Genomic DNA, 25,530 nt, shown 5'->3' with positions numbered 1-25,530 from the left:
CGTGGACTACTCCGTAAAAGACGGGGATTGAAGCATGGGCCTGTTGCGCCAACCTATCATCTTGCCAAACAGCTCGCCATGCACTGAGCGCCAAAAATGGCTTTGCGCCATTTCTTGGAGATAAGAAGTTTCCATTGGATAGTTTTTCCGTTTTGATGGGAAAATGCATATATGTCCTCCATATGGCTGACTCCATATATATCTATCGCTTCTGACGGCGTTTCTTTGTTACTGTGGTGCTTTGGAACAATATACGAGAACAATAGCAAGAGAGCCTCCAAGAACTCCTATTGACATACATTCCGCCATGTCTCTGGGATCATTATCTTCACTCTCCACCAATCTATTCTCATATCCATCCGGGATTTATTGTGTTGAATCCCACGCTCACGAGCAGAAAGGCTAACTGTCGCATGTTTTTACCTTCGTTTCCTCTTCAAATTAGCTTAAACCCGAACAATGATATCTGATTTCTGGCATGAGACAGTCCACTGGCATCAAGCATTTCCATGGCTTCAGAAACATTGGCAGGAGAGATGTTAGCAGAAAAAGTTTCTGTTTGCGACCCAGGACCGGAGAGGGCATGGATGTCGTTATTTTACTTCACAACAAGGAGGCATATCATACCCTTCCTTGCAGCAGTGATATTTGCCCTCGCGAGTGGACTCACATTTCCTCTTCTTGCAATCATACTTGGTCGCATCTTCAATGAGCTTACGAATTTTGGCGCCCATTCGATCGCCACAGCACAGCTGATGGATGCAATCTCCGTCAATTGCATATTCCTGTTTGCTTTGGGACTCTCCATTTGGTTTATCCAGTCTGCCTATCTTTCTTTATGGATTGCTTTTGGAGAATTGCAGGTAAAGAGAGCTCGCGACGAGCTTTTCAAAGAATTGCTCGCTAAGGAAACGAAATGGTTTGATTTGACTACAGATGGAGTCACTGCGCTTCTACCACGCATTCAATCGTAAGCGACCTTGTGCCAAATTGATTGAATGACAACTTTAAGCTGATAACTTTTCTAGACACATGCGAGATTTCCAGTTGGCAGTTTCTCAGCCTTTGGGCTCTGTATTCCAGGGCATGGTCGCGTCTCTCACTGGCCTCATACTGGCGCTTTATATCTCATGGAGCCTTACTCTTATCTCCCTTGCCACGGTTCCTGTCTGTGCTGTGGTCATATCCGTAATCTCGATGAAAATACAGCCGGAGATCAAAGCACAGCGGCAAGAATTGGATAGAGCCTCTAAATTTTCCAGCAACGCTGTTTACTCGATCGACATCGTTAAAGTAATGAATGGACAGGCCCTGGAAATAGAAAATTATATGTCTGCAATTCGCGCGGCTGCCCGTCACTACCTCAAACAAGTACGATTTACTGCTATCGAAATAGGATCTATCCACATGTTAACGTTTGGAATGTTCGTTCAGGGCTTTTGGTATGGAGCCTATCTTGTTTCAGTCGGAAAGTTGAATCCAGGACAAGTCTTAACCACATTCTGGGCATGCCTCCAGGCCACGCAGTCAATCGAGAATATCATTCCTCAGCTGCTTGTTCTTGAAAAGGGAAGGGCCGCGGCGACAGCCCTCAAGGACATTCTTGGCCATGTGCACCCGATCGACGGCTCGACTGGATTGATGAGCGAGAACAAAACTCCGCGATTTTGCGATGGGGACATAAAATTCGACAATGTAAGTTTCGATTCCGCTTTCCAAGGCATATGTTGACTCCTCTGAGGTCACCTTTGCGTATCCATTTCAACCCGATCGCTTGGTTTTGAACCGCTGCTCCTTCTTCTTTCCCGCTGGCAATATCACTTTTGTCGTTGGGAGGAGTGGATCAGGGAAAAGCACCCTAGGAAATCTATTGTTGAGGTTTTATGCTCCCGCTTCTGGGGAAATATTGATTGACGGTGTTCCAATTCATTCTTTGGACATCAACTGGATTCGGAACAATATCACTTTGGTACAGCAACAAAGCCCGCTCTTCAACGAATCCATCATTAGAAATATCGCTTTCGGTGCTCAAGACCCTGTCTGTGTTAGGCTGGATGATATTGTCGGCTGCGTCTCTTTTGCGCACTTGAAAGAAACTGTCCAGTCCATGCCTAACGGCCTTGATACCGTGGTTGGGCTGGGCGGTGACCGCCTTAGTGGCGGACAGCGACAGCGGGTGGCTTTAGCCAGGTCGCGTCTGAGGGATACGCCTATTCTTATCATGGATGAATCAACAAGCGCCTTGGACTATTATACACGAATAGCCATTATGGACTCCCTTCGGAAATGGAGAAAAGGAAAGACTACAGTTATTATCACGCATGATCTATCTCAGATAGACGAGCAAGACTTTGTCTATGTCGTGGATAATGGAAGAGTATCTTGTCAAGGATATAAGACAGGGCTCGATAGTCAACATCAGCCCATTATCATTCCTTCGCCAAAACGCGCTAGGATCAAGTCCAGCGGAGTGGGCGATATTACGTCAGGTCCCGTATCGTTTGTTGGCTATCCAGATGCCCAAAGGCCTTCGAGCTTTCTACCCCGGCCAATGAGCCCAGACTATTCAGTCAATAATTGCTCCCGTCTTGTCTTTTCCCCGGTGTCTTACTCCCCAGTATTTCGTCAGTCGCGCTATCATTTATCTTCAAATCAGCCTAGCCCAAGTCATTCGCTCGAACCGTCGGCCCATTTCCAAAGTTCAATGTCCCATTCAGGGGAACATGGCACCAGATTCACGGCACTATCGCCTTTGAGCAAGCATTCAGAAGTCGAGCAACTTAGGTATCAAGCTTCAATATCAGAGGCTTCACCGTCCATTCATCAACAAGGTTCCCTATTCCAAACCTTGCGTACTGTTGTGCCTTCTTTATCCAAGACAGAAAATATTCTCTTGACATTGGGGTTCATCGCTGCGTTCTTTCACGCTGCTGCCACCCCGGCATTTGCTTTTCTATTCTCTGAGTTGCTCAGCACATTCTACCTGACTGAAGACCGTCTTCCAGCTGCTCTACGTTATGCGCTGGGCATCCTTGGCGTGTCGATTGCAAATGGTATTGCGTCCTTCTGGCTGCACTACCTTTTAGAACGTTGCGGGCATGCTTGGGTCGATCGATTGCGTCACCAAGCAATCAGTCGGATCGTCCAACAGCCTAAAACTTGGTTTGAGAATTGTCCTAACAATGCTTCAAGCTTAGTTAATTGTTTAGATCGTAATGCCGAGGAAATGAGAAATCTTGTGGGGAGATTCTCTGGCTTTATGTTTGTTGCTGCCGTGATGATGGTGATGGGCACAGTATGGGGTCTGGCACTATGTTGGAGACTAACTTTGGTTAGCTGTGCATGTGCCCCGGTCCTTTATGCGCTTACAAGAGTGTTTGAGAAAGTAAGCGGGTATTGGGAAGCTCGCTGTAACAATGCAGCAGAGGTCGTGTCGGGTATATTCTCCGAGACGTTCTTGGATATTCGCAACGTTCGATCCCTGACTCTGGAGTCCTACTTCCACAGAAAGCATTTTCTGGCAAACTTGGAGACTCTAACTATAGGGATAAAGAGAGGGTGCTATACGGGCTTCATGTTTGGCTTGTCAGAGTCATCTATCGTATTTGTCTACGGTATGTGGCAAAGCTCTTTGCAGTTCACTACAGGCTCTAACAGTTTCACGCAGCTCTTGTATTTTACTATGGGGCATTATTGGTTTCTTCGATGCAGTACTCCACAAAGGCAATCTTGACTGTCTTTTCTATGTTGCTGTTTAGCATGGCCAATGTTAAAGCGGTCCTTTCCCTTGGTAAGAGCTAAATTCTTGCATACGATCTGCAACTCAATACCAACATTCTCTGCTAGTTCCACAGATCAGCTCTTCTAGAGATAGTGCCACTCAGGTTTTGCAGCTCGCAGGGCTACCGAGTGATCGGTCTCATGAGCACAAAGGCCATCTGCGTATCCTACATCCGGTACCAATCAAATTCACTGCTGTTAATTTCAGCTATCCATCCCAGCCAGACAAACTTGTTTTGCACAACTTCAACTTGACCATCAATGAAAACACCTGCACAGCCATTGTAGGTCGCTCTGGTTCGGGCAAGTCCACCATCGCATCCCTTCTTCTCGCACTTTACCCCATCAAGACCAGGAGAATTAGGCATCTAGGGCAAAAAGAGGGTTCAATATCCCTTGGAGGCCTAGACCTTCGAGAAATTCACGTCCCAACGCTCCGCTCACTGATATCCATCGTTCCCCAACGACCCGTGATATTCCCCATTTCCATCCGTGAAAACATCAGTTACGGGCTCGAGGAATCAAGTTTCTACAATACACTCGAGAACGTTCGTGCTGCCGCTAAGGCAGCTGGGATCGATGATTTTATCTCTTCCCTTCCATCAGGGTACGATACCATTGTCGGTGATGGAGGTGTTGGCTTGTCTGGCGGCCAAACGCAACGCTTGGTTATTGCCAGGGCACTCATCCGTCGGCCGCGAGTCTTGATTTTGGATGAGGCCACATCGAGCTTAGACGTTGAGAGTGCGGCAGCTATTAAACGCACGGTTAGTAGGTTGATGAGGGTGCGGGATGGCCGACGCGGTGGTGGCTTAACAGTGGTTATTATTACCCATGCGAAGGAGATGATGCAGGTGGCGGACAGGGTGGTGGTGGTTGATAAAGGGGAAGTGGTTGAGGAAGGACCTTTTGAGGACCTGGTAAATAAGCATGGTGGTGAGTTGAGAAGGCTGTTGAGAGTAAGTGAGTGCATGTGATTGAATGATTTCCAGATGAACATGTCATCAGCAGGCTGACATATCGGTTGGGTTACATTTTGGTGGGCATTTTGATCGCTTGCAAGGCCTTTTTATGCGATGATTAAATTGGTTTATGACGACCGGAATGTCTGGGGCCGGACATCATCCAATTGCAATGTATTAAATTCTGTATTAATATTCCATACAGATCAAGAAGTATAAAAAAATCCACTGAGAATATGATGCTTCGTAGAAATGGCTACCCTGGACCAATAGCCTTCAGAGAAACAGCGTTGTCCTTATTCACAAACACCAAGCCATGCCCTTTGAACAGAGCCCCATCAGCAATTTTCCTCCTCTTCCTTGCCCACGGGAATGCAATGTCGACAATCCTTTCCAGCAATCCACCAAGTTTGGTATTCTCTGCGTCTAACCACTCGACCTGCAGTGTCAGATCCTCGTGGGCTTCAGCAGTGCTCGGGATCAGAGCACTCCTTGCGGAGGTGCAGGAGGGGGAGAGCGAAGAGCCCTCCAAGGCGCAAGCTTGCTCGTACGATAAGTCTAGATGGATTCGTGGGGCCTGGAACTGGGCTACAGATCCGGGTGACATGGTGTAAGTCGTAGGGACTCCGCGGGTTAGAATTCTCGGTTGTTTTAGCGCACTTTGCGCATAGGTCTGGGAAGATGAAAGGGAAAGAGCACGCTTTGGTTTTGGTGGGCAAGGACAAGGTGTTGTATCAGACTGAACTGGAGATCTAAGTGGCCGTGATGACTTCGTTTCATCATCTTCTATCGTTGATGCCGGCAGCTTTGTCGATATTGAAGACACACGAGATCTTATCGAGGGTCGTGCGCTGGGAAAACCGCGATTTATCGGCACTTCCGGGTTTCCTTCAGATCCCTTCCCGGCTGTTGTCGGTGTTGGGACTGTAGATGAAGTGGAGTGATTGTATGATCTAAAGATAACGCTCTCCGGGGCGTTGGGTATGACACATTTTTGTGCCGCAAACTTTTTGATCTTGGTTTCAAGTGCGCGGTTGAACTGATCCAAACATTGCACCATTCGAGCTTTCGCAGGTGTCGGAAAACTCACTTCATCAGATCGGGGAATCCTCCACCGCGGGTAGAGAGTCCCATGGGAGCTAGGCGTATAGAAGTCCCCGTGGGTTTTTATCAACAAATCGCACAACAAGCATGCCTGTTTATTGGATACGATAACCCGGGGTTGAGTGACCGTATTCATTTGACATTCGTAATGAAACAGCAGCTGAATTTCGGCGTGCACTCGTTTGTCCAACTCGGGATGCTTCTGCAGTTCTTGTTCAATTTGACTTAAACTTTTCCCCGATTGCTCTTGAACCAAACGCACAAAATTCTTCTGTCTACGCGAAGTAAGAGAACGACTAAAGAGGCCTCGACGAACAGATAACGACTCGGCACCAGTCTTGCTCTCACCAAAAGGCTTGACCTCTTCTATGCGTAAGTCATGAAAAGCATGGAATTTCCGGGCCGCTGATAAGAGGTACCGTGCCGCATGGCGATACTGATGAAGTTTATTGAGGCTCCTGATCATGTCGTACCTGGGATGACTGGGGTTGTTCAAAATTAACCTGGTATCAATAGGACGAAGTACCCGCCCAACACGACGTATGATATCGTTAAGAATTGCCCTCCCTTGTTCTGATCTTGCATCACGAGATGGAAGGCTTTCAAGATCGCCAAACAAATCTATCAAAGAATCGACTTGCTGCCAATAGAAGTCAATATCTTTAGGTTGTTTTTGGTCCCAATCCAGCAGTTTTAGGTTATCACGAAGCTTGTGTATAAATGGCACTCTTCCCGATTGTCGCGAGGACTTCGCATGACGCGATCGGAGACGACCAAGTAATCGCAATTGGCAAGCGCCGATGATCTCGTTCAGCAGCACATCTTCTTGCTTTTTCAGGGGCTCTACACCACCATTAGTGATGAATATATTTCAGTCTTCACCGACAAACCTGAACATGAGGCCCTCCTCAAAGCACTGATTATTCTGGCGAATGCATCTTTTCGATCTGTCTGGGGTCCCGCATTTACAGCAGTCCGAATGGTAAGGCTGTGTCCATCGAGCGACTGCTCGACGCAAACAGCGCCCACCTTCCGAGGATTATCTGTGTTTGACAATAAAATGGCAAATGCCTCTGCTGTTCGCCGCTCGTCCTCGAATGACAATATGAAATGCGACGCACGGCCATCATCAATGAATTTAGATGGGATGGGGTTTTCCGGAACTGGCTCCCTCGGATTTAACAATGCCAGCAGGGCTATATTTTCCGCGATAGCGCCAAGGCGTGCCATTGTCTGTGACCCGGATCAAGAGAAGAGTTCGACATCTTGGACCATCCGGTGGGGCCTCCGGCTTGAATATGACTTCTTTTCTTGAGAGATGAACTGTTCTCCGTACATCAATGTGATATGACGTGGCGACCTTCGAGACACATGCAGGGCATCACGGCCGAATAGCAATGTATTTTGCATTTGACGCGTGCCGTTGGTCCAAGTACCAGCCAGGAAGGATGTGTTAGCAATTGGCCTATCAGGTTCACTAAGGCGTAGCTTTGCAGGAGTGCCAGCAAATCCAACGGTCAACCTGCTCAATGACTTGGCTTTGCAATTGGATGAGCCACATGTCCATGTTCATGAGGAGGTTCGGACTGCGCTCCGACATGCGATGGGAGTTCGCCGTCGGCCACTGGTTGGCTTAAATGCGGGGAAGCCCAGCCAACACCCCTGGTTTAGTACTCCGTCCCTCCATCTACTTCAGGCCCACGCTGCGGAAGACCAACTACCATCATAAAACAAGTCCTGGCAGAAGATGGTCCAGGGACAGCCGAAACCTTGTACCACGGCCGATACACCTTTCGCCGCGTCACTGGCATAGTTTACGAGTTGTGGTGTATATCGCGGCCTCGTGACACCCACTCAAACGCCGTGAGGCCATGTGTTCTACCTGATTTGCAGTGGTACTTGCTTTGAAGCAGTGGTCATTTCAGTTTTGTAAACATGCTTGTAGCCCAGAATGTCCGGCCTATGCGGAACGAACGTAGATATGAGTAGTGGAATCTCTATCACAGCCGGCTGCGCAACAAAGAATCCAAATCACAGTTCTATAGATTGAACACTTACCATGGCAAGGCATGCTGAGATCAGAGAAATTTTTCAGATCCGGCGTGTTTTGTAAAAAATTGACGAAGAACAGTGCAACAGATCCTCAAAAGGGATTAGTGTAGAATCAGAGTTTCCATACCCCAAAGGGGCTTGGAAACAAACACACCATATCGGAATTTTGTAGGCCCGAAAAACCGTGGAACCCTGATGAACCCACCATAAACAGCACCTGAAAGGTTCCTGCAGCAGGAATGACATGTTTACTGTTCCTGAATAGGAAATGGTTCTCATTTTTAAAGGTTCCCCTGCCTGAGAAATGTTCCTGATTGCTGTAGAATGATTTTGAAATGGCAGGAATGTTCTCAGAGTTGCTGAGAATGTTAGTAGAAACCCAGTTGGAATGCTGTTGGGAATTAACTACTACAATCCTAGTTCCAGGCATCATTCATTTCTAGTCCTTGATCAAATATGTACAAAGCAGGCAAATCTCAGAGAAATAAAACATCCCAGATGCATAGTAGAAAGGTTCTGGAATCATGACCACTGAAAACCAGATTGCTGCTGGCATCCAACACCTCACTAATCAGTACAGTATAAAGACTTGGCTTTTTAATTACAGAAAGTTCAATAATGGTATAGTTGCTGCCCTCTAGATCTATCTGCACAATTAGTAGATCTAAAACCCAATCTCTCATCATTTTCAATACTGGAATCACTAAAAAGAATACCCTTTCATTTGTATGCAATTCATGAATGAAAATGCTGGTAATTTGCCCAATGATGGGGCTGGTTCCATATATATACTCAATCAAATCATCAATTATTAGTTTGATTTGCTGGTCTCCAAGTGAGAAAGTAATATTCTTATAGAACTGTATTGTGGTTGAGCCTGGTTCCATCATGAATGGCTTATTCCAATCTTGCTTATATGCATTTTGAAGTTTCTGCAAAAATAGGTGGAGATTCAGTAATATAGATAGTCATGCATTCAGGATATCTAGCACTGGCACCATTTTTTCTGTAGATTGTTGTGCCCAGAGATTCAGAGAATACTCACCAGCAATATCTTTGTCTTCAGCATCCAGTGCCTCAAATTCATCTTCATGCAGATTGGTATTTAGTTAGAGTAAGTCCACAAAAAGAGTTGGGCAGTACTTATAGAGATTAGAGATATACTGGATCAAGAATAGCTTACTATTGACAAATACTTCTTCAAGTAGTAGAAGCAGTGTACATCTAAAGCTCTCTTGCATTAACAGAACCTTTTCAACATCTTACTTGTTTGTTCTCTGAATTAGCTTCTTGTATTTCTGATGCTTGTCCTCTCTAATAAGAATATTGCAATTGTTTGGAATTGCATATTCATTTGCTTGTGCTGGATAATGTATGCTGACATGCATATTTGGACAGTTTTTAAAGCTTCAAATTGTCTTTATCTTCTTCTTTAAATTAAAATTTTCTGCAATTGGAATGCCTGTCTCTTTGGCATATGAATCAAGTGCCAGGAGCTTAATTGAAATGGGAGATGGCCTTATACTAATTATAGAAGCTGCTCTAGATCCTGCTTGAGTGCCTGCTGGATGAATAGTCTCAACAGCTGATACAGCAGTATTAATTAAACTTTATAGATTCTGTCAGGCTGTTATGATAATCTCTTGTAATCCTGTGGAGGCAAATTAAGCTGGTGATTGGAATGTTAGAATGGAATTGCTGTGTATAATTCTAGTATAAATCTGAACAATCAAATTCTTTGTTAATCTTCCAGAGTGATCTTTAAATATTATGGGCATTATTTGTTGCACTGCTAGATTTATCCATTCCTGAATTATGTAGCATTGGAGAAGAAGTAAAATTATGATAGATGCTTGCACATACTTCTGTAATTAATAGGATTCCAAATGAATAAGTGAAGATTGAAGACAGATCTATCTCTGATGAAATGGAAACCTCTAAAGCAATTTACAGTATTCTTTTTGATTATGGGGTGTAAGAATTACTGAAACCAATAAATAGTGTGCCAGTTTTGATATTTCTGAAAATTCACTGTAACATGGATCAGAAGAAAAGAAGATCACCAGATTAAGAGATGAGCATATTTTGAGTAGGCTGGTATTCAGGACTGGGATGGGATCCCATTTCCCATTGAACCTGGTCCCTGTCCCAAATTTAGAAACAGCCAGGATCCCAAATATGAAATCTCAGTCCCATATTCCATCCCACTCAAGAGCTTGAGATCCTGTTCCCATCTCTATCTCAGAAATTATTTCCCAGTCCCATTCTCAAATAGAAAATTATGTCCCACATCCCATTCCAGCAGAGATGGTAGACTCCCATTTCCCATCCTGGCCAGGTCCATAGTGGGACTGGAATGGGACCAGGATTCCTGGTCCCATTATGTCAAATTTATAGAGAAGAGTCAAACTGATCAAATTTTGTGTGGACTGTTATCAAATTTTGTTACTTTTTTGATGAAGGCAGAACCCATAGAAAAATCAATTTGATTGTCAAAAGAAATCAAGTATTAAAACTAACTAATAGTCAAAGCCAGCAAACAAACAGGAACTGTCTAAATGACAAGTTAATCATTATCATCATCATCTTCATTATCATCATCATTCTTCTTCTCTCTCTTCTTCTCCTTCTTCTCCTTCTCCTCCTGCTCCTCCAGAACCAGCTTTGTGAACTGGACAGGGACTCTAATACCTGTCATTTGACAGGCAGAGACCCTGATGGCACCAGGGGAAGACAGGAAGATGGTGGTGGGCAGTAGTGGTGATGGTGAAGCAGCAGCAGTGATAGTTGGTGGAGCAGAGGCAGCATGCAGGCAGCAGATGGTAACAGCAGAGGCAGAGTGATCAGGTACATCAATCAGACTGAAATAGTTCAACCCAATTTTGGCACTGATGCCAAGAATAAGCTTCATATCATCAGCATTGACTGTAATATGCTTATAGTGTGCCATTGCCATAACAGAGCCTATATTACTCAGTATAATTGTTGGTGCCATTGCTAAGAGTAACTTACACTCAAACAGAGCACACAAGATTGCTTCAGCTGTCTTCTGAAGTGACTCAATAACAGTACATTGCCAGCAATATTCATGTCCTTGGTGACAGGACAAAGTAATTTCCCAAACCAATCACTGAAACAGGGCCACCAGCAAGATTAGCTCAGTAGAGCTCTGGAAGTGGCAGATTTCCTTGATGGCACCTATTTTCACCAATTAGCATCAAGACTGTTACCAAAAATCATTACTTTTTGACAACACAAATGGGACTGGAGTTTCTGGTCCCATCCTACACTTTACTGGTCCCATCCCATATACAATATTGAAATCCTGGTTCTATCCCATTTTGTCATGTCAGGTCCCGGGCCTGTCCTACTAGCTAGATTTTGATCCTGGTCCCAATCCCATCCCAATCCCAGTTCCCACAGAACTGTCCCAATATGCTGTTAAACAACCTGGTCCCATCCTATTAAGCTGAGCTTCAACCTGATCCCATCCTCGGGATGGGAATTGGGACAGGAATCTGGGACCAGGACAGGAAATCCCAGAACCAGATACCACTCTAATTTTGAGCAATGCTGTCTGCTCTTCAGCTATTCCATATTTCTTACAGAGGCTTTGCTTTAAAGCTTAAGTTTCTGTAGAGTTGATTTTTTCTCTCTGCTGCAGAATCTGAAAATGATAGTGTTCTTTAACAATGATATCAAAATTCATGTCATGTTGCTGATTCTCTGAAACCATGCAGCTCTGACAAGAACATGTTGCTGTAGACTCTTTTATTCTAGCATTAGCATTCTGTTGCAGTATATTCTCAAGAAAACAGAGACAAGAGAAAATAACTCTAGTGACTCTCTTACTAGAAATATTCACATTAATGCTCTTGTCAAGTAATGCTAAACTGGACTTCAAGACTTCAATCACATCAGGAAAATTGGTTCCATGTGGCCTGAAAGTAATTGTATAAATATTATTATGCTTGACTCTTTTGGTAGCTTTCATGCTGGCAGGTATCATGTAGACATTCATAAGACTTTAATACATGTTCTGGTATAGGCTGAATCCATTAATGAAAAGTTGGTAGAGAAGAGATATAATCTTTTTGCTGTTGGAAAATGTTTGCTTCAATACCTTTCTATCATATGCTGCTATTTCTAGCTCACCATGTAGTGAAGTACTTATATTAAGTGGTTGAGCTTCCAGTGTTCCTGATTTCAAAGTTAGCACTTGCCACATGAAATATTGGGCATTTGGAAGCTCATATCCTGAATTCTCCATATTGAATCCATAGTTCAGATATATGTCAACTTGGAAAAGAATATTGCCTGCCAAAACAAATGTTTCTTGACTTTCAAGAGCAAGAACTTCATTTGGGTGGTGCTGTAGATTTAGGCTGGTATTTGGGACCAGGACAGGATCCCATTTCCCATTGAACCTGGTCTCTGTCCCAAATTTAGAAACAGCCAGGATCCCAAATATGAAATCTCAGTCCCATGTCCCATCCCACTCAAGAGCTTGAGGTCCTGTTCTCATCTCTATTCCAGAAATTATTTCCCAGTCCCATTCTCAAATAGAAAATTATGTCCCACATCCCATTTCAGCAGAGATGGTAGACTCCCATTTTCTATCCTGGCCAGGTCCATAGTGGGACCAGGATGGGACCAGGATTCCTGGTCCCATCATGTCAAATTCATAGGGAAGAGTCAAACTGATCAAATTTTGTGTGGACTGTTACCAAATTTTGTTACTTTTTTGATGAAGGCAGAACCTATAGAAAAATCAATTTGATTGTCAAAAGAAACAAAGTATTAAAACTAACTAATGGCTGAAGCCAGCAAACAAACAGGAACTGTCTAAATAACAAGTTAATCATCATCATCATCATCTTCATTATCATTATTGTTCTTCTCCTCCCTCTTCTTCTTCTTCTCCTCCTCCTTCTTCTCCTGCTCCTCCAGAACTGGCTTTGTGAACTGGACAGGGGCTCTAATATCTGCCATTTGATGGGCAGAGACCCTGACAGCACCAGGGGGAGGCAGGAAGGTAGTGGTGGGCAGTAGTGGTGGTGGTGGAGTGGCAGCAGCAGTAGTTGGTGGGGTGGGAGCAGCATGCAGGCAGCAGATGGTGGTGACAGGGGTGGAGTGATCAGATGTATCAATCAGGCTGAAATAGTTTGACCCAATTTTAGCACTGATACCAAGAACAAGCTTCATATTGTTGATGTTAACTGTAACATGCTTATAGTGCACCATTGCCATAACAGAGCCTATATTACTCAGTATAATTGTTGGTGCCATTGCTAAGAGTGACTTACACTCAAACAGAGTGCACAAGATTGCTTCAGCTGTCTTCTGAAGTGACTTAATAGCAGTATGTTGCCAGCAATATTCATGTTCTTGATGACAGAACAAAGTAATTTCCCAAACCAATTGCTGGAACAGGGCCACCAGCAAGATTAGCTTGGTAGAGCTCTGGAAGTAGTGGATTTCCTTGATGGCACCTATTTTCACCAATTAGCATCAAGACTGTTATCAAAAATCATTACTTTTTGACATATGAGTGCCAGCCTTCCAATTTTGAATGGGGGGACAGGGGCAGGGATTCTCCTGGTCAAAGTTAGCCAGGTCAACATCTTTATTGACTTTATGCTAATTGCCCTTCTTCAGGGCTCATTCTTTCAATGCAGTCTTGTGCCACTCCTCTCCAGCTGTGTGAAATGAATGTGCACAAGGAAAACTAACATCTTGTCAGTAAATAATGTGCGCCAGAGCAGTATTCTGCAAGCACTCACCTCTTAACATGACCCATTTTGTCACAGTATATGTTTGTTGTACATGTGGATGTTGAAGCACAGTAAATAAAAAGATGGTGGGGAGAAGGGAGGGGGGGAATCATCAATGTTAGCCCTGAAGAGAAAGAAGAAGAAGAGGAAGAGAAAGAGAAGAGAAGAGAGACTGACCTGATGTTATTATCCTGTAGCCAGCATAGCAACAACATGTTGATCTTGCCCATAGCAACATGCCTGTAGAATGTAAACAATGTGTATAGTAACCATTCTACAGTACTTGGTCAATACACTCTATAATCTCATTATTCTGTAGTCAGCATAGCAACAACACATTGAGCTTGCCCATAGCAACATGCCTGTAGAATGTAAACAATGTGTATAGTAACCATTCTATGCAAGTACTTGATCAATATACTCTATAATCTCATTATCCTGTAGCCAGCAATTCAACTCATCACATACAATCATGAAGATGGGGTCAAAACAATATTCAATGAGAGAGAAGACCTGTGCAGCACAGAAGCACCACCAGGTCTTGGAAGATCATCAAAAAGACATATTCAAGGCAGGAGAGACAGATTGCAAGGCATGCCATGATGTGCTGAAGAGAATCTGAGCAAAACATGAGTGGTATGCATCCTCAGTAGTTTGTGTTGAATCATATTAACATCCATTGCAGGCAGAATAGCAGTGAGGAGGATCACAAGACAATTAAAGATAAAGCCATTGAAGAGTTGATGATCAAGCAATTTGCCAAGGGCAAGTCAAAAAAGTACCATGAGCACCAGCTCATGGTCTCTCAGCAAAAGAAGAGGGAGGAAGAGAAGAAGTGTTGCTGAGAAGAGGTTACAGAGACTGAGAATAAAGCTTGGCAGAAAAAGAAGATAGAATTCAAAAGTAATGAAATTTGGTAATGGTCCTGATATATTTAGGCCAAAACAAGCCAGATGCAGCATTCTATTGCTGCATGTAGGGAGGCCTGATTCTGCCAAATGATAGCCAGACTTGAGGCCAAGGTCATGACCCATGGTCATGATTATCTTGCTGCAGTTAGTGTGTCAAGAGAGAGGGTTGAGAAGAAGATGAGGGGATTCCTGGGCCAATTACAGGGTCTGAGTGAAGACAATAACAGTCCACCTGTTCCAGAGAAGGTGGAGAAAAATAATTTTGAGGTTGTGATGTTCTCTGATAAGAATGATGAGAAGGACAATGAGGCAGAGGATGATTGGATTATTAATATCTAGAGAAGGAAGTTAGGTTTTTAGTTCTTTTTTCATATTAATTTGAGAATGGGGTGCCATTAAATTGGCAAAATATTTTATTTTCCTGAAGAAGAATGTTCCATTTTGTAGAAGAAGAAGATTTTATAGTTGGTTGCTGTACTTACAGAGTAAAATGAGGCTAACTATCTAGAGATTATCAAATTTTGTGTGGGCTCTGACCACATTTTGTTACTTTTTTGACTAAGACAGAACTTAGAGAAAAATCAATTTGATTATGAAAAAAAAAAAAAAAAAAAGAAAAACCTAATGGCTGAAGCCAGCAAACAAGCAAAATCTACAGAGATTCCTTCAGAATTGACCATAGTTCAACATGAAAAAAAACAATTTGTATTGTGGAAGGAGCTGCATCATAAGTTGTTTGTTACTTGGTGGTTGACTACTGAAGCTGCTCAGTTGGTTAATGATAAGAAGTGTGGTGACCCCAACTGGAAGGCAAAGCAACACCATTCTGATTTTTGGTCAAAATTTGATCAGATGGCAGAGCATTCTAAGAGCACTTCAGAGATGATTTGCAAGCATTGTCAAACCTTTCTCAGCTATCCAAGCTTTTCTTGAAATGGTACAAGTGATCTGAAGAAGCATTTAACAAGCAAAGATTGTACAAAAACTGGTGATGGACAGAATAACACTCTGGTTAACATAATGGTAGGTCATGGATTCTAATTTCCCAAATGTAATGAATTTTAGTAACAGTCCTGATATCTTAGCAACAGTTTCTGAAGTGTTCTTGAACAGATTCAGATCTGCCTGTTTCTGAATGCAATTGAGACAATTTTCTCTGGCAGCTTGTGCAAACATTAATATTCTTGAATCTCTTATTTTGTGCTATTGAGAATCCAGCATTCTGCATATTAATAACCATGCTCAACCCTGCAATGGCTTTACAGATACCCACACAAGAAACATTATATCAGGTTATAAATGATATGTACAATCAGCTATTCTGAAATCTTCTCTTTGACCATGACCCAATAATTAAGGTATCTCTGGCAGTGAATAATTGGACAAGTCCCAATAACCTTGCCTTTATGGCAATTAATGGTTATTACATTACAAAGGATTGGGAGTACTGTAAGCATTTACTGGATTTTGAAAGTTTAGAGGGTGCTCATACTGGCAAGAATATGACAGAGATTCTCCAACAATCACTAGCAGCATGAAGGCTTGAGAGTAATCTTCTTGCAATTACAAGTGACAATATGTCAAACAATGGTACCATGCAAGCACATCTTACACATCAGTTGAGGCCAGCATTGCAGCAGTTGAACAAGACAACTGATTGAAATGCAGAGAGTGGGACAATACTCTGTCTTGCTCATGTGATTCAACTTGTGATTTGAGAGCTGGTTTGCAATCTCAAGATTCAGCCAGACAATGATACTCTACCCACTATCTTTAATGAGAGCTCAATTACTGATGATCTAGCATCAACAGACACATTTGCAAATACTCTTAGAAAGGTAACAAAATTTGGTAATGATCTTGATATACTTGAGTTGATTTACTAATCTTTGCTTGACAATAGATTTGTCTTGTTGCCAATGCAATCAATGCCTCCCCCCAACTTGCTGCATGTTTCTGAGAATATCAACAAGAGAACCAGCACAAGATGATTCAAGATGTTTGCACAAGATGGAATTCCATCTATAAGATGTGTGTTTGTGTCTTGTTGCTTTGACAAGCTGTGGACTCATGGATTCAGAACTCATCATCAAAATACCAAAGACTTTGCTTATTGGATCATGACTGGAAGCAGCTAGAGTATATGGTTGGACTGTTGCAGTTATTCAGTTGATTTACCAAGATACTGTCCAAAACAACAGGCCCAACAATTCATCTGGTATGGACAACATACAATCATCTTTTCCAGCATTTAGAAAGAGAGGAGGACAAGGTCCAACAGTTGATAACAAGAGAGAACATTCAAGAAGCTATCAAAACTGCCAACTTGAAATTCCAGAAATACTATAGTGATACTGAGCATCCAAAGGATGAGCTGCTAGCTGTAGCTGCTGCCCTCCATCCATCATGCTGCATGAGAGCATATGATTCAGAGAATTGGACCAGTAATGAGTGTGAAACATACTGACAATATATTTTGAGGTTTTACAAAAAGCATTATGAGAAATATGAACAGCCAAGAGAAGTAATACTTGATGTAAATGATGTATATTTGTTATAAGTATTATTCTGATTTCTTCTCTGCTAACTTCTCTAGGATATTGAGCAAATGATTTTTGAGAGACCCCATCAAAAACAAGCAAATTTCCAAAATGAAATGGAGCAATATTTAAATGATGAGAATTTGACATCATCTCAAGCTCTAATTCTGGAACAGTGGAGGATGCTAGAGCCTGATTTTTCAACTGTTGCTCAGATGGCAAGGAACATTCTGGCTATACCTTTAACAGGGGTTGGGATAGAATGGATTTTCAATATTACTTGGGATACATGTTATTATTAATGATTGCAGCTCCATGCATCTACAATCAAGAAGATCATGCTGCTTAAACATGAAGATAAGATGCATATGCTGGATGAAGCACTTATATCACATAAGGAGTTGGCCAAGAAAGTCATCCAAGACAATCAAGATGATCAAGATACCCCAGAGATTATATGGGAAGAGATTGCAAGCCTGCTAAATCCACTACTCAATCCAGATGAGGAACAGGAAATATGTTAATGTTATCAATAGATAGACTCAAGTAGCTAATAGCTTGCAATATGATCCAATTATGCAAAGAGCATTACCAAATTTTAGTACTTTTCTGAAGTTAAATAAATTGATAAAATTATGTTAGGACTGTTACCAAATTTTATTACTTTTTGACAACACAAATGGGACTGGGGTTCCTGGTTCCATTTTACACTTTACTGGTCCTGTCCCATATACAATATTGAAATCCTGGTCCTATTCTATTTTGTCATGTCAGGTCCCAGGCCCATTCTACTAGCCAGATTTTGATTCTGGTCCCAATCCCATTCCAATCCCAGTTCCCACAGAACTGTCCTAATATGCTGTTAAATAACCTGGTCCCATCCCATTAAGCTGAGCTTCAACCTGATCCTGTCCTCAGGACAGGAATTGGGACAGGAATCTGGGACTGGAATGGGAAATCCTGAAACTGGATACCACTCTATGTAGATTCAAATGGAATAATTTCCTGCCATAAAATGTTGGCATGAATTGGTATACTGGTTGAATTCAGAGAGTGATTGCATTTTCAGCAATTGAATTTGATTTTTTATTCTGATCAACAAATTAGACTTTTTCTAAATGATTATGGTTCATTAGATCTTTATTGCAGGGGCAGTCAGTATTATGGCATTGGTAGAGAATAAAGTCAGAGAGAAATATAGACTCACTATTGTGGTAATATGCAAATTCACTCAAGAAGTATTTAATGAAGCTTCCCCAGCTTTAAGATTGCCATAACTCTCTTGAGTTATCAACTAATTCAGCCATTTCTATATGCAGTTTCTTCTGGAAAATCAGCAATTTCACAAGTGTAGATATCAATGCAATAGAGTCCTGAAAATACATGTTTGTGCACAATGCCACTTGAGCAAGCCTTTTGTCTGCATCTGATAATGTCAGCATTTTCTTTGAAATGACAGACAGTAGTTTTTGATAGATAGATAGTATCAGAAATTGTGACTGGCATCTCTTCTTTAATGTTGATAGTTCAGTAGACATAAGTTTCAATAGCTTGATATCTGTCAGGTTCTGGAGAATTTCTCTCAGTGATTAATATTGCTGTCAGAATATGTCTGTATACTCATACCACAATACAAGAGACATTAGAAATTGATCTATTTAATTATATACTTTGGCCTGTAAGTGTGAAATAACTTCTGATGATTCATTCTCAAGAATTGGCATTGTTACTTGAGTATCTATTATTTCTGAATCTTTATCAATTTCTGGATCTTCTTCAATCAGAATTTTGTTTTCTAGATATGACAATTCTGCATCAGCTGCAGCATCTTTCAATATTTTATATAATTAATTGTCATCATCAGTATATGCTGGGCCAGCATCACCATTGCCAGTATCTAATGTAGACTATATAATATTAGCCTCAGCATTTAACAATTCTGATAAACAATTTTTCACACTATAAGATCAAATTCATCATCATTGGAAATTGATGCCAAATCCTCCAGCTGTTCTGACTGTAGTGGTGTCAGATAGATACTGCTTTCATGTTCAATTGACTGACAAATGCTCTCTCCACTTGCTTGACTCTGAGTCTGTTGTTCACCAGCAATTGAAGTATTATTGCTTGGATTTGAATCTTGAAGTGTGATTTTCTTGACTTTTCAGAGATTTAAACACAACATTTCAATGACAAGGCTATTATTGATTGTATGAAGTTGTAAAAGAAATGCATGGAATGCTCTTGAAGTGAAGTATCTTTGATTACTCTTTCAGGAAGCAAAGATTATCTGTTATCTATTAACAGAAAATGTGGGGAAAATTACTGATAGAATATGAAGTCAGGAATAACCACTTTCATGCTGGAGTCAGAAAGCTTGCAATTGATATAGATTATAGTATATTCAAAATTCTACAAGGGTTTTAGAGTTAAATTCTTCAATATAAATGATGAAGCTTTCTTTTTCAACAAATTCAATATGGGTAACTTTAATGACATTGCTGCCATGGGAACCAATGCAGACATACAGGGGGTGAATATACAAGATCAGAATTCTGAAAAAGACAAAGAGAATAAGAAAAGAGACAAGAAGCACAAGCAAAGAGTTCAGCATTCTGATGCAGAAGAATATAAGAGAGAGAATTAGCCAAAAGAGAAGACTCTGAAATGGTAAGTGAGATAAATGTATTTCACAACATTCAGCAAGGAAAAACTTCCTGAAATTATAGAGGAAGTATATAAAATAAATGATGAAGACTCATATGTCTTTAGTTCAGCAAGAGTATCTGCTCTGGAGTTTTTAAAGAGCTGGAAATGTAAAATATTGAGAAAGATGAGTGTTAGTATACTGCTCTGTAATATTGAGAGATCTTTTACTGACTGCTAGCAGAAGCATGTCAAGAATGTAAAGAAGATTGACCACAAGAATAATTCTGATATTAACATGCACTGTTACCAGAATCCTGACAAACTCTTTACATATTTTGCAAAGCACTTTGATCCTGAAAAATTCTTTGAGATTTTCTTCTGGGCAGAGCCAATTGTTGATTATGAGAAATCAAAGCAATTAGAATAATGGTATATCAAGTGTATGTCAGAATTGAAGACAAATATAAGATAATGAGCATTACTGACCTTAATTTAGAGATATATACTAATTTGATGGTGTAGATCAAACTGCATGATAATCTCATGAAGAAATTAGACTGTAAGAAGGAAGCCATCAGAGCATGACAGGAAATTCTTGAATTTTGAAACTATATAGAACAACATCTGCAATATGAGAATGTCAATAAAGAGAACTTTGTGGAAAAGAGAAAGAAAATCAAGAAGAAGACAAGAGCTTCAGCTTCTGAAGCTGATAAGTTAGCAATTCTTACAAAGATTTGATTTTCAGATGAGACTCTGCCAAAAGAGTGAACTGCAAAATACTGAATTAGTAATGTCAAGCTCTCTTGAAGCATCTGCACATTGATTAGCATGTATATATATATGATATAGAATCCAAACCTGAGCAGCACTGAAGCTGCAATAATTCTCACAATAATCCAACAGGTAAAGCAGCTGTATAGTAGAAATCAACTTTTCAAGAATTCCTGCCAAAAATCTGCTGGAGGATTGCTTGTCAGGGTTGTATAGATAATATAAAAATCAACACATCTAGTAGAGCACATGTCAATAAAGCTCTATCTAATTGAGACAGCTCTCACATATATAAACAATCTCTTCCACAACTTCTTCTCTTTCTCTTCTCTCTCTCTCTCTCTCTCTCTTTTCAAGTCTTTCTAACCTTCATTTCTCCACCCCCTCTTTCTCTCTTTCATTGGTATTTCTTTTTGAATTCATTAATATACTTTAATTTGCAGAGGTAGGTGATCTGAGATATATGAGATTAGCAAAAGCTGATGCATTTTGCAGAAAAACATGTTAAAATGATAAACACACATGAAACTTCAAAAGAGAACAAGCCAGACTGTAAACCAAAAGATAAAGCTTTAGATAAGCTATCAGTCTTCTGTCAACAATATGTTATAACATATATAACTCTGAAAAATCTTGGAAAGCCCTGTAATAATATCCAGGACTCTGGTAATACTTACTCAAACTACTTACAAGACAAGAAGCATTGCTGTAACTTTCCTGAGATAATGATTAATCAGATTCTTGAGTTACAAAGTGCATACTTCAAATAAGCAAATACAACAAATACTGTCATTAAAAATGCTCATGAAGTGGGTGTTGTTACTTTTGCTCAAGCTATCAATAAAGAGTTAAAAACTGTTCTTGCAAATATGCTGAAAGAGACTTCTTCTGTTGATGATAAGCCAGATGCATTAAATAACAAAGTCATTAAAGCTCTTCAAGAGATTTTCACAATCTTGAAAGAAATTCAGAAAATTCAAGAGATAAACTTCATTACAGTCTCCAACATAAAGAATGCTCTTAATATAAGTTTACTTCACTTCTTATCTTTAAGATAAAGATTCTAACTTTCAAAAGAATATGCCACAACTTATTAATTCAGATCTTCATGCAGCTCTTGCTACTTACTCAGCTTCACCTGCAAATAACTCCCTTCCTTCTCATGCTGTAAGATATTCTCTTAGAATTGAATTAGAAAAGGGATCTAATAAGAGTGAATTAGTTAAAATATTCCTTTAACAGTGCTTCTGATTCTGAAGCAAAAAGAACCTGCTTAAGCTTCTCACTGTCATAAACTGTTTCTGAAACTCCAACTCCAATCAGAAGTCTTTAATTTTCTCTGTTTTCAACTAGTATGTGTGCAAATAATATTTCTCAAAATATACTGACTGTTTACTCTGACAGAGCAACAAAGTATAGCACTAAAGAGTGCATCTTCTTCTCATAATGTAACTCTGACACAAACTGTTATTTCTGCAAAGCCAAGCACACCAGCAGTCAAAAATCCCAATGCCAACAAGAAGAATGCTGAAAAGAATGATGCTGACAACAAGAATGCTGATAACAAGAATATCAACAAGAATGATGCCAACAAGAATGCTAATAACAAGAATACAAACAAGAAGAATGCTGAAAATGAGAATGTCAAAAAAGCTGATGCAAATGTTACTTCTGATGTTAGCAGCAAAGATTTCCAAAACTGGTTTTTTGGTTGGGGTGATCTATAAAGCAGCAGAAATTGTGTCACTACAGTAGTTATCTAGTTTTCAAAATTAAGAAAAGGTTCTTTCAATTTGAAACAAAACCCCCAATCTCATGGTTCAAATTTCAGTTACATTCTAGAACTGAGCTCATTTCCTGAAAGGAAGCATTCTTGGAAAGGTAATAGGAATTCTACAGTGCTCCAACAGTTCTCTATTTAGATTATGGTTCTCGCACGATTCCTAATTAGGTTACTGTGAGATCTCGGAAACGTAAGGGTTTTTCGGACCAACGAAATCCCGATATGGCAGCTAGCGCGCAGGCGGAACAACCTAATTCCGGACTAGGGCTGAAATAACACCTTCACAGCGCGTTCAAGTTTAACATCTCATCTTCCTCCATCTCATCGTCTTCCACTGTGGAGGTTACCAGTGGCTACTGCTTCTCACTTTTCTCACCCGCTCTCATGTTGGGTCACACCAGTCGCCCATGTGGCCCAGAGGGTACCATTTACGAGAACGAGAAAGGATTTGACAACAATTTGAGGATTGAGATCGCTCCCACAAAGGTTGACTTTATTAAAACGCTGAAAAGATCAGACACGTCATTGATATTCCATGTGAACTATGATGGCAAGCCCCGCGTTCTGAAAGTTGTATGTGCCTTGACCATCGCTATATGCCAAACCTACCAATTTCTGACCATGCCCAGTTCCACAACGAAGAAGACGCCGGGTATGCTGATGATGGGATTCGTGATTTGAACCGTGCTCGCTGCGAAATCCGGGCCTACTGCAGTCTCAAGCGATCTGGTGTATGCGACAGGGGCTACGTACCACAGTTTTATGGATACACATTTTCTCTGAACCAAAAGGCCTTTGCCCCCTATCTGGATGCCTTTCAGCACGATGCTGGCCTTCCAAGTGCTATTTTGCTGGAATACCTCCCGAACGCCTTGTTAATGAACTGCGTCACGTACAGCGAAGAGCGAATGGCCAAGGCAGTCAATGGTATCCAACAGATCCATTCAGCTTTGGTTGAACACAATGATCCTTATCCCAAGAACATTATGATCGTTCCTGGTGACCCAGAAAGAGTTGTGTGGATAGATTTTGATGTTGCGATCACTTATCCCGACATCACTTATATCAGAGAGAGAGAACGTAACTGGTTCAAGTTTGAAACCAAATGCGTTGAGAGTGTTGGAGTGAAACTTGTTGTTGTCTCAAAAAAATTTCCCTGCTTATTTCCTTGTCACTGATAGGTTTTACAGGCAGATGATCAGAAACGAGGCCTCCCACCAAACACAAAATATTACTAGGCTGGTTATCACTTGACGTCCCAAGCATGTTGCGCAATTGCATTTCCTGCTTCGTTCTACAGCTGCTAGTCATCATCCGCAGCCCCCAACATCCCGAGATACCAAAGCCCGAGAAGAATGGTCAAACTTCCAGGCCCTGCTGCTGCCCATGGTATGGCCTGTGCTACCAACAGGTTACCATTTGAATCGAGTCTCTTAATAGGGACCAGCTCAGTATCAGTTAGGACAAAGCCATACCGCGCGTTGTGCTGTTTCATGTAATAGTTGACCTGTGGAAACTTAATTAACTAATTAGTTAAGAGGCCAACTAATTAACTCATGGCAGATGCGAGTGCGGAAGGGAGGCTCAATCGGTGAGACACATCCTGATTAGCTGCCCAAAATTCCGTCTGCTCAGAGAGGACATCATATGGAAAGAGGAAAGAAGGACAACAGACCTGAGAATAATGCTCTCACAGCAAAAGTACAGCATCAGGGCAGCCAGATTCATGATGGAGACTGGACTTCTTGGGCAATTCTGGCATATCAACACGGAGCCAGCAGAGCAATGAGTCCCCCTGAAGAGTGATACAGGACAAATAGATGCAGCAGCAGAGATGCGCGGCATCCTGGATGCACCAGCTAAATGGCATTGAGGGATCCATCTATATTTTCTATATACATTCCATTTCTTGCTTTTTTGACGTTATGGCGGTTGGGATGGAAAACCTGTATATCCGTGTTATTGTGTTTGTTTAGTTTGTATCTAGAGCACGTGACTGAGCTGGCGATCACGTGAGGACAAGCCCGCATAGCTGCTGACAAAGCGGCTGGGGCCGGTGGATGACATAATCAATCAATCAATCAATCAAACTAACTAACTAACTAGTTAACTTAACTCATGGCTTGGCTTTAAGCCGGTAACCTTAACCAAAATGCCCCTTAAAAAGCGCCCGCCGTGCAGGGCTGCTGGGTACGTATGAAAACTTCGCATGTGTACGGAGTAATTACTCGGAGTCTACGGAATATTGTGTCACTGGTTCCTCTTTCTTACTCTACCTATCGTACAGCATTGTAATAAGGCATACTTCATTCATACTATAGTCCTTAAGGCATTCCTGCTAGCCATATTTGCGAACCACGGAGGAGCACCCGTGATTTAGTATATTTTTTTCGCCGGCAAAAACTGAATGCGTATCAACCATAGAGGGGATTCGAAAAGACAAATATCTGATCTAATTGTGTACGGGGAGATGAATCAGCGGAAGGAATGCTCTCTTCCAAGCTCCAACCACAACTTTCCAATCTCTCTCTCAAAGATAGCATGTGAAGGGAGCAATCATCCAGGATAGGGGTGGGATGAACTCAGGGTCCTTTGTTGTTCCCTAGAGATGATCAAATATCTTCACAGGGCGAGTTGCGTGATGCAGTTGAAAATTGTCACCCCATCACTGAGGTAATAGAATCGAGCTCCCCGTGCTGAGGGCATGGATAGCACATTGAAAAGTACCCAAGAACTAGCAATGATAGTCACTTGTGAAAGACTGAAGAAACATGATGATAAAAAAGGTTACTGCAGAAAAGAGTGGACTTCAGCTCCGGGGAAAGGTGAAATTTTCCACAGGGTGCGAACATTGTGTGTGGTTCAGAATAACTGAAATCCTCCACAGACCTAGTGAATGCCACTTCAAGGCACTGCGCTGAAGTGCAGGACACACAAGTCTTTGTCTATTAGTCCTTGCATTTTGCAGTCATGGCCCTCTGTTAGAACTCTCTATCATTTTGCGTCTATTCCTCATGAAATACAGCCCATACGTCTATATGGGATCTGGGAATATTCCGAACGATAGGACTCCTTGAAGCAAACCTTCCAGAGGTTTGTAGCAGCGCCAACTCCATTAAGTGTCCTGGGTGGTGTCAATGTCCATCCGCAATTCCCGCGCACTATCATGGCTCATTGGCTTTACATGCGAGGAAAGCACGT

General features: G+C 41.6%; 7 protein-coding genes across 7 annotated transcripts; 5 read left to right on the top strand and 2 right to left on the bottom strand.

Annotated features, from left to right (window-relative positions):
* The first annotated feature begins 241 nt into the window (after nucleotides 1-241).
* Nucleotides 242-4,969, top strand: CIMG_08312 (ABC a-pheromone efflux pump AtrD). Its single transcript, XM_001241148.2, has 5 exons — nucleotides 242-970; nucleotides 1,029-1,695; nucleotides 1,742-3,614; nucleotides 3,668-3,790; nucleotides 3,847-4,969. The coding sequence occupies exons 1-5, from the start codon at nucleotides 510-512 to the stop codon at nucleotides 4,755-4,757; spliced, it is 4,035 nt and encodes a 1,344-aa protein (XP_001241149.2). The 5' UTR covers nucleotides 242-509; the 3' UTR covers nucleotides 4,758-4,969.
* On the bottom strand, nucleotides 4,945-7,271 carry CIMG_08313 (uncharacterized protein). The gene is made up of 2 exons (XM_001241149.2): nucleotides 6,737-7,271; nucleotides 4,945-6,689 (listed from the first exon to the last, which is right to left on the bottom strand). Exons 1-2 carry the CDS (start codon nucleotides 7,074-7,076, stop codon nucleotides 4,999-5,001), a joined length of 2,031 nt encoding a protein of 676 aa, XP_001241150.2. The 5' UTR covers nucleotides 7,077-7,271; the 3' UTR covers nucleotides 4,945-4,998.
* A 5,484-nt stretch (nucleotides 7,272-12,755) lies between these two features.
* CIMG_13240 (uncharacterized protein) lies at nucleotides 12,756-13,698 on the bottom strand (the record flags this gene model as incomplete). Its single annotated transcript, XM_001241152.2, has 4 exons — nucleotides 12,756-13,156; nucleotides 13,205-13,390; nucleotides 13,444-13,496; nucleotides 13,682-13,698. 4 exons carry the CDS (start codon nucleotides 13,696-13,698, stop codon nucleotides 12,756-12,758), a joined length of 657 nt encoding a protein of 218 aa, XP_001241153.2.
* An 893-nt stretch (nucleotides 13,699-14,591) lies between these two features.
* Nucleotides 14,592-14,922, top strand: CIMG_13239 (uncharacterized protein; the record flags this gene model as incomplete). Its single annotated transcript, XM_001241153.2, has 2 exons — nucleotides 14,592-14,647; nucleotides 14,682-14,922. The coding sequence occupies 2 exons, from the start codon at nucleotides 14,592-14,594 to the stop codon at nucleotides 14,920-14,922; spliced, it is 297 nt and encodes a 98-aa protein (XP_001241154.2).
* A 285-nt stretch (nucleotides 14,923-15,207) lies between these two features.
* Nucleotides 15,208-15,516, top strand: CIMG_13238 (uncharacterized protein; the record flags this gene model as incomplete). The annotated part of the gene is made up of 1 exon (XM_001241154.1): nucleotides 15,208-15,516. The coding sequence occupies one exon, from the start codon at nucleotides 15,208-15,210 to the stop codon at nucleotides 15,514-15,516; it is 309 nt and encodes a 102-aa protein (XP_001241155.1).
* A 5,899-nt stretch (nucleotides 15,517-21,415) lies between these two features.
* On the top strand, nucleotides 21,416-22,273 carry CIMG_13237 (uncharacterized protein; the record flags this gene model as incomplete). The annotated part of the gene is made up of 2 exons (XM_004445001.1): nucleotides 21,416-21,575; nucleotides 21,951-22,273. The coding sequence occupies 2 exons, from the start codon at nucleotides 21,416-21,418 to the stop codon at nucleotides 22,271-22,273; spliced, it is 483 nt and encodes a 160-aa protein (XP_004445058.1).
* Nucleotides 22,274-22,632: 359 nt separating this feature from the next.
* Nucleotides 22,633-24,439, top strand: CIMG_08321 (uncharacterized protein). The gene is made up of 3 exons (XM_001241157.2): nucleotides 22,633-22,902; nucleotides 22,959-23,462; nucleotides 23,520-24,439. The coding sequence occupies exons 1-3, from the start codon at nucleotides 22,714-22,716 to the stop codon at nucleotides 23,565-23,567; spliced, it is 741 nt and encodes a 246-aa protein (XP_001241158.1). The 5' UTR covers nucleotides 22,633-22,713; the 3' UTR covers nucleotides 23,568-24,439.
* Nucleotides 24,440-25,530: the final 1,091 nt, after the last annotated feature.

Source organism: Coccidioides immitis, assembly GCF_000149335.2.
Source record: "Coccidioides immitis RS genomic scaffold supercont3.3, whole genome shotgun sequence".
NCBI classification, from domain to species: domain Eukaryota; kingdom Fungi; phylum Ascomycota; class Eurotiomycetes; order Onygenales; family Onygenaceae; genus Coccidioides; species Coccidioides immitis.
The sequence above is the reverse complement of the archived record's forward strand: the minus strand, read 5'-3'. Positions and strand labels throughout refer to the sequence as shown.

Coding starts and splice junctions, on each gene's coding strand:
- CIMG_08312 (XM_001241148.2), top strand. CDS start 510: ATGGCTTCAGAAACATTGGCAGGAGAGATGTTAGCAGAAAAAGTTTCT. Junction 1,696..1,741: donor GGGACATAAAATTCGACAAT/GTAAGTTTCGAT, acceptor GACTCCTCTGAG/GTCACCTTTGCGTATCCATT. Junction 3,791..3,846: donor TAAAGCGGTCCTTTCCCTTG/GTAAGAGCTAAA, acceptor ATTCTCTGCTAG/TTCCACAGATCAGCTCTTCT.
- CIMG_08313 (XM_001241149.2), bottom strand. CDS start 7,076: ATGGCACGCCTTGGCGCTATCGCGGAAAATATAGCCCTGCTGGCATTG. Junction 6,690..6,736: donor GAGGAGGGCCTCATGTTCAG/GTTTGTCGGTGA, acceptor ATGGTGGTGTAG/AGCCCCTGAAAAAGCAAGAA.
- CIMG_08321 (XM_001241157.2), top strand. CDS start 22,714: ATGTTGGGTCACACCAGTCGCCCATGTGGCCCAGAGGGTACCATTTAC. Junction 22,903..22,958: donor AGCCCCGCGTTCTGAAAGTT/GTATGTGCCTTG, acceptor GACCATGCCCAG/TTCCACAACGAAGAAGACGC. Junction 23,463..23,519: donor AGAGTGTTGGAGTGAAACTT/GTTGTTGTCTCA, acceptor TAGGTTTTACAG/GCAGATGATCAGAAACGAGG.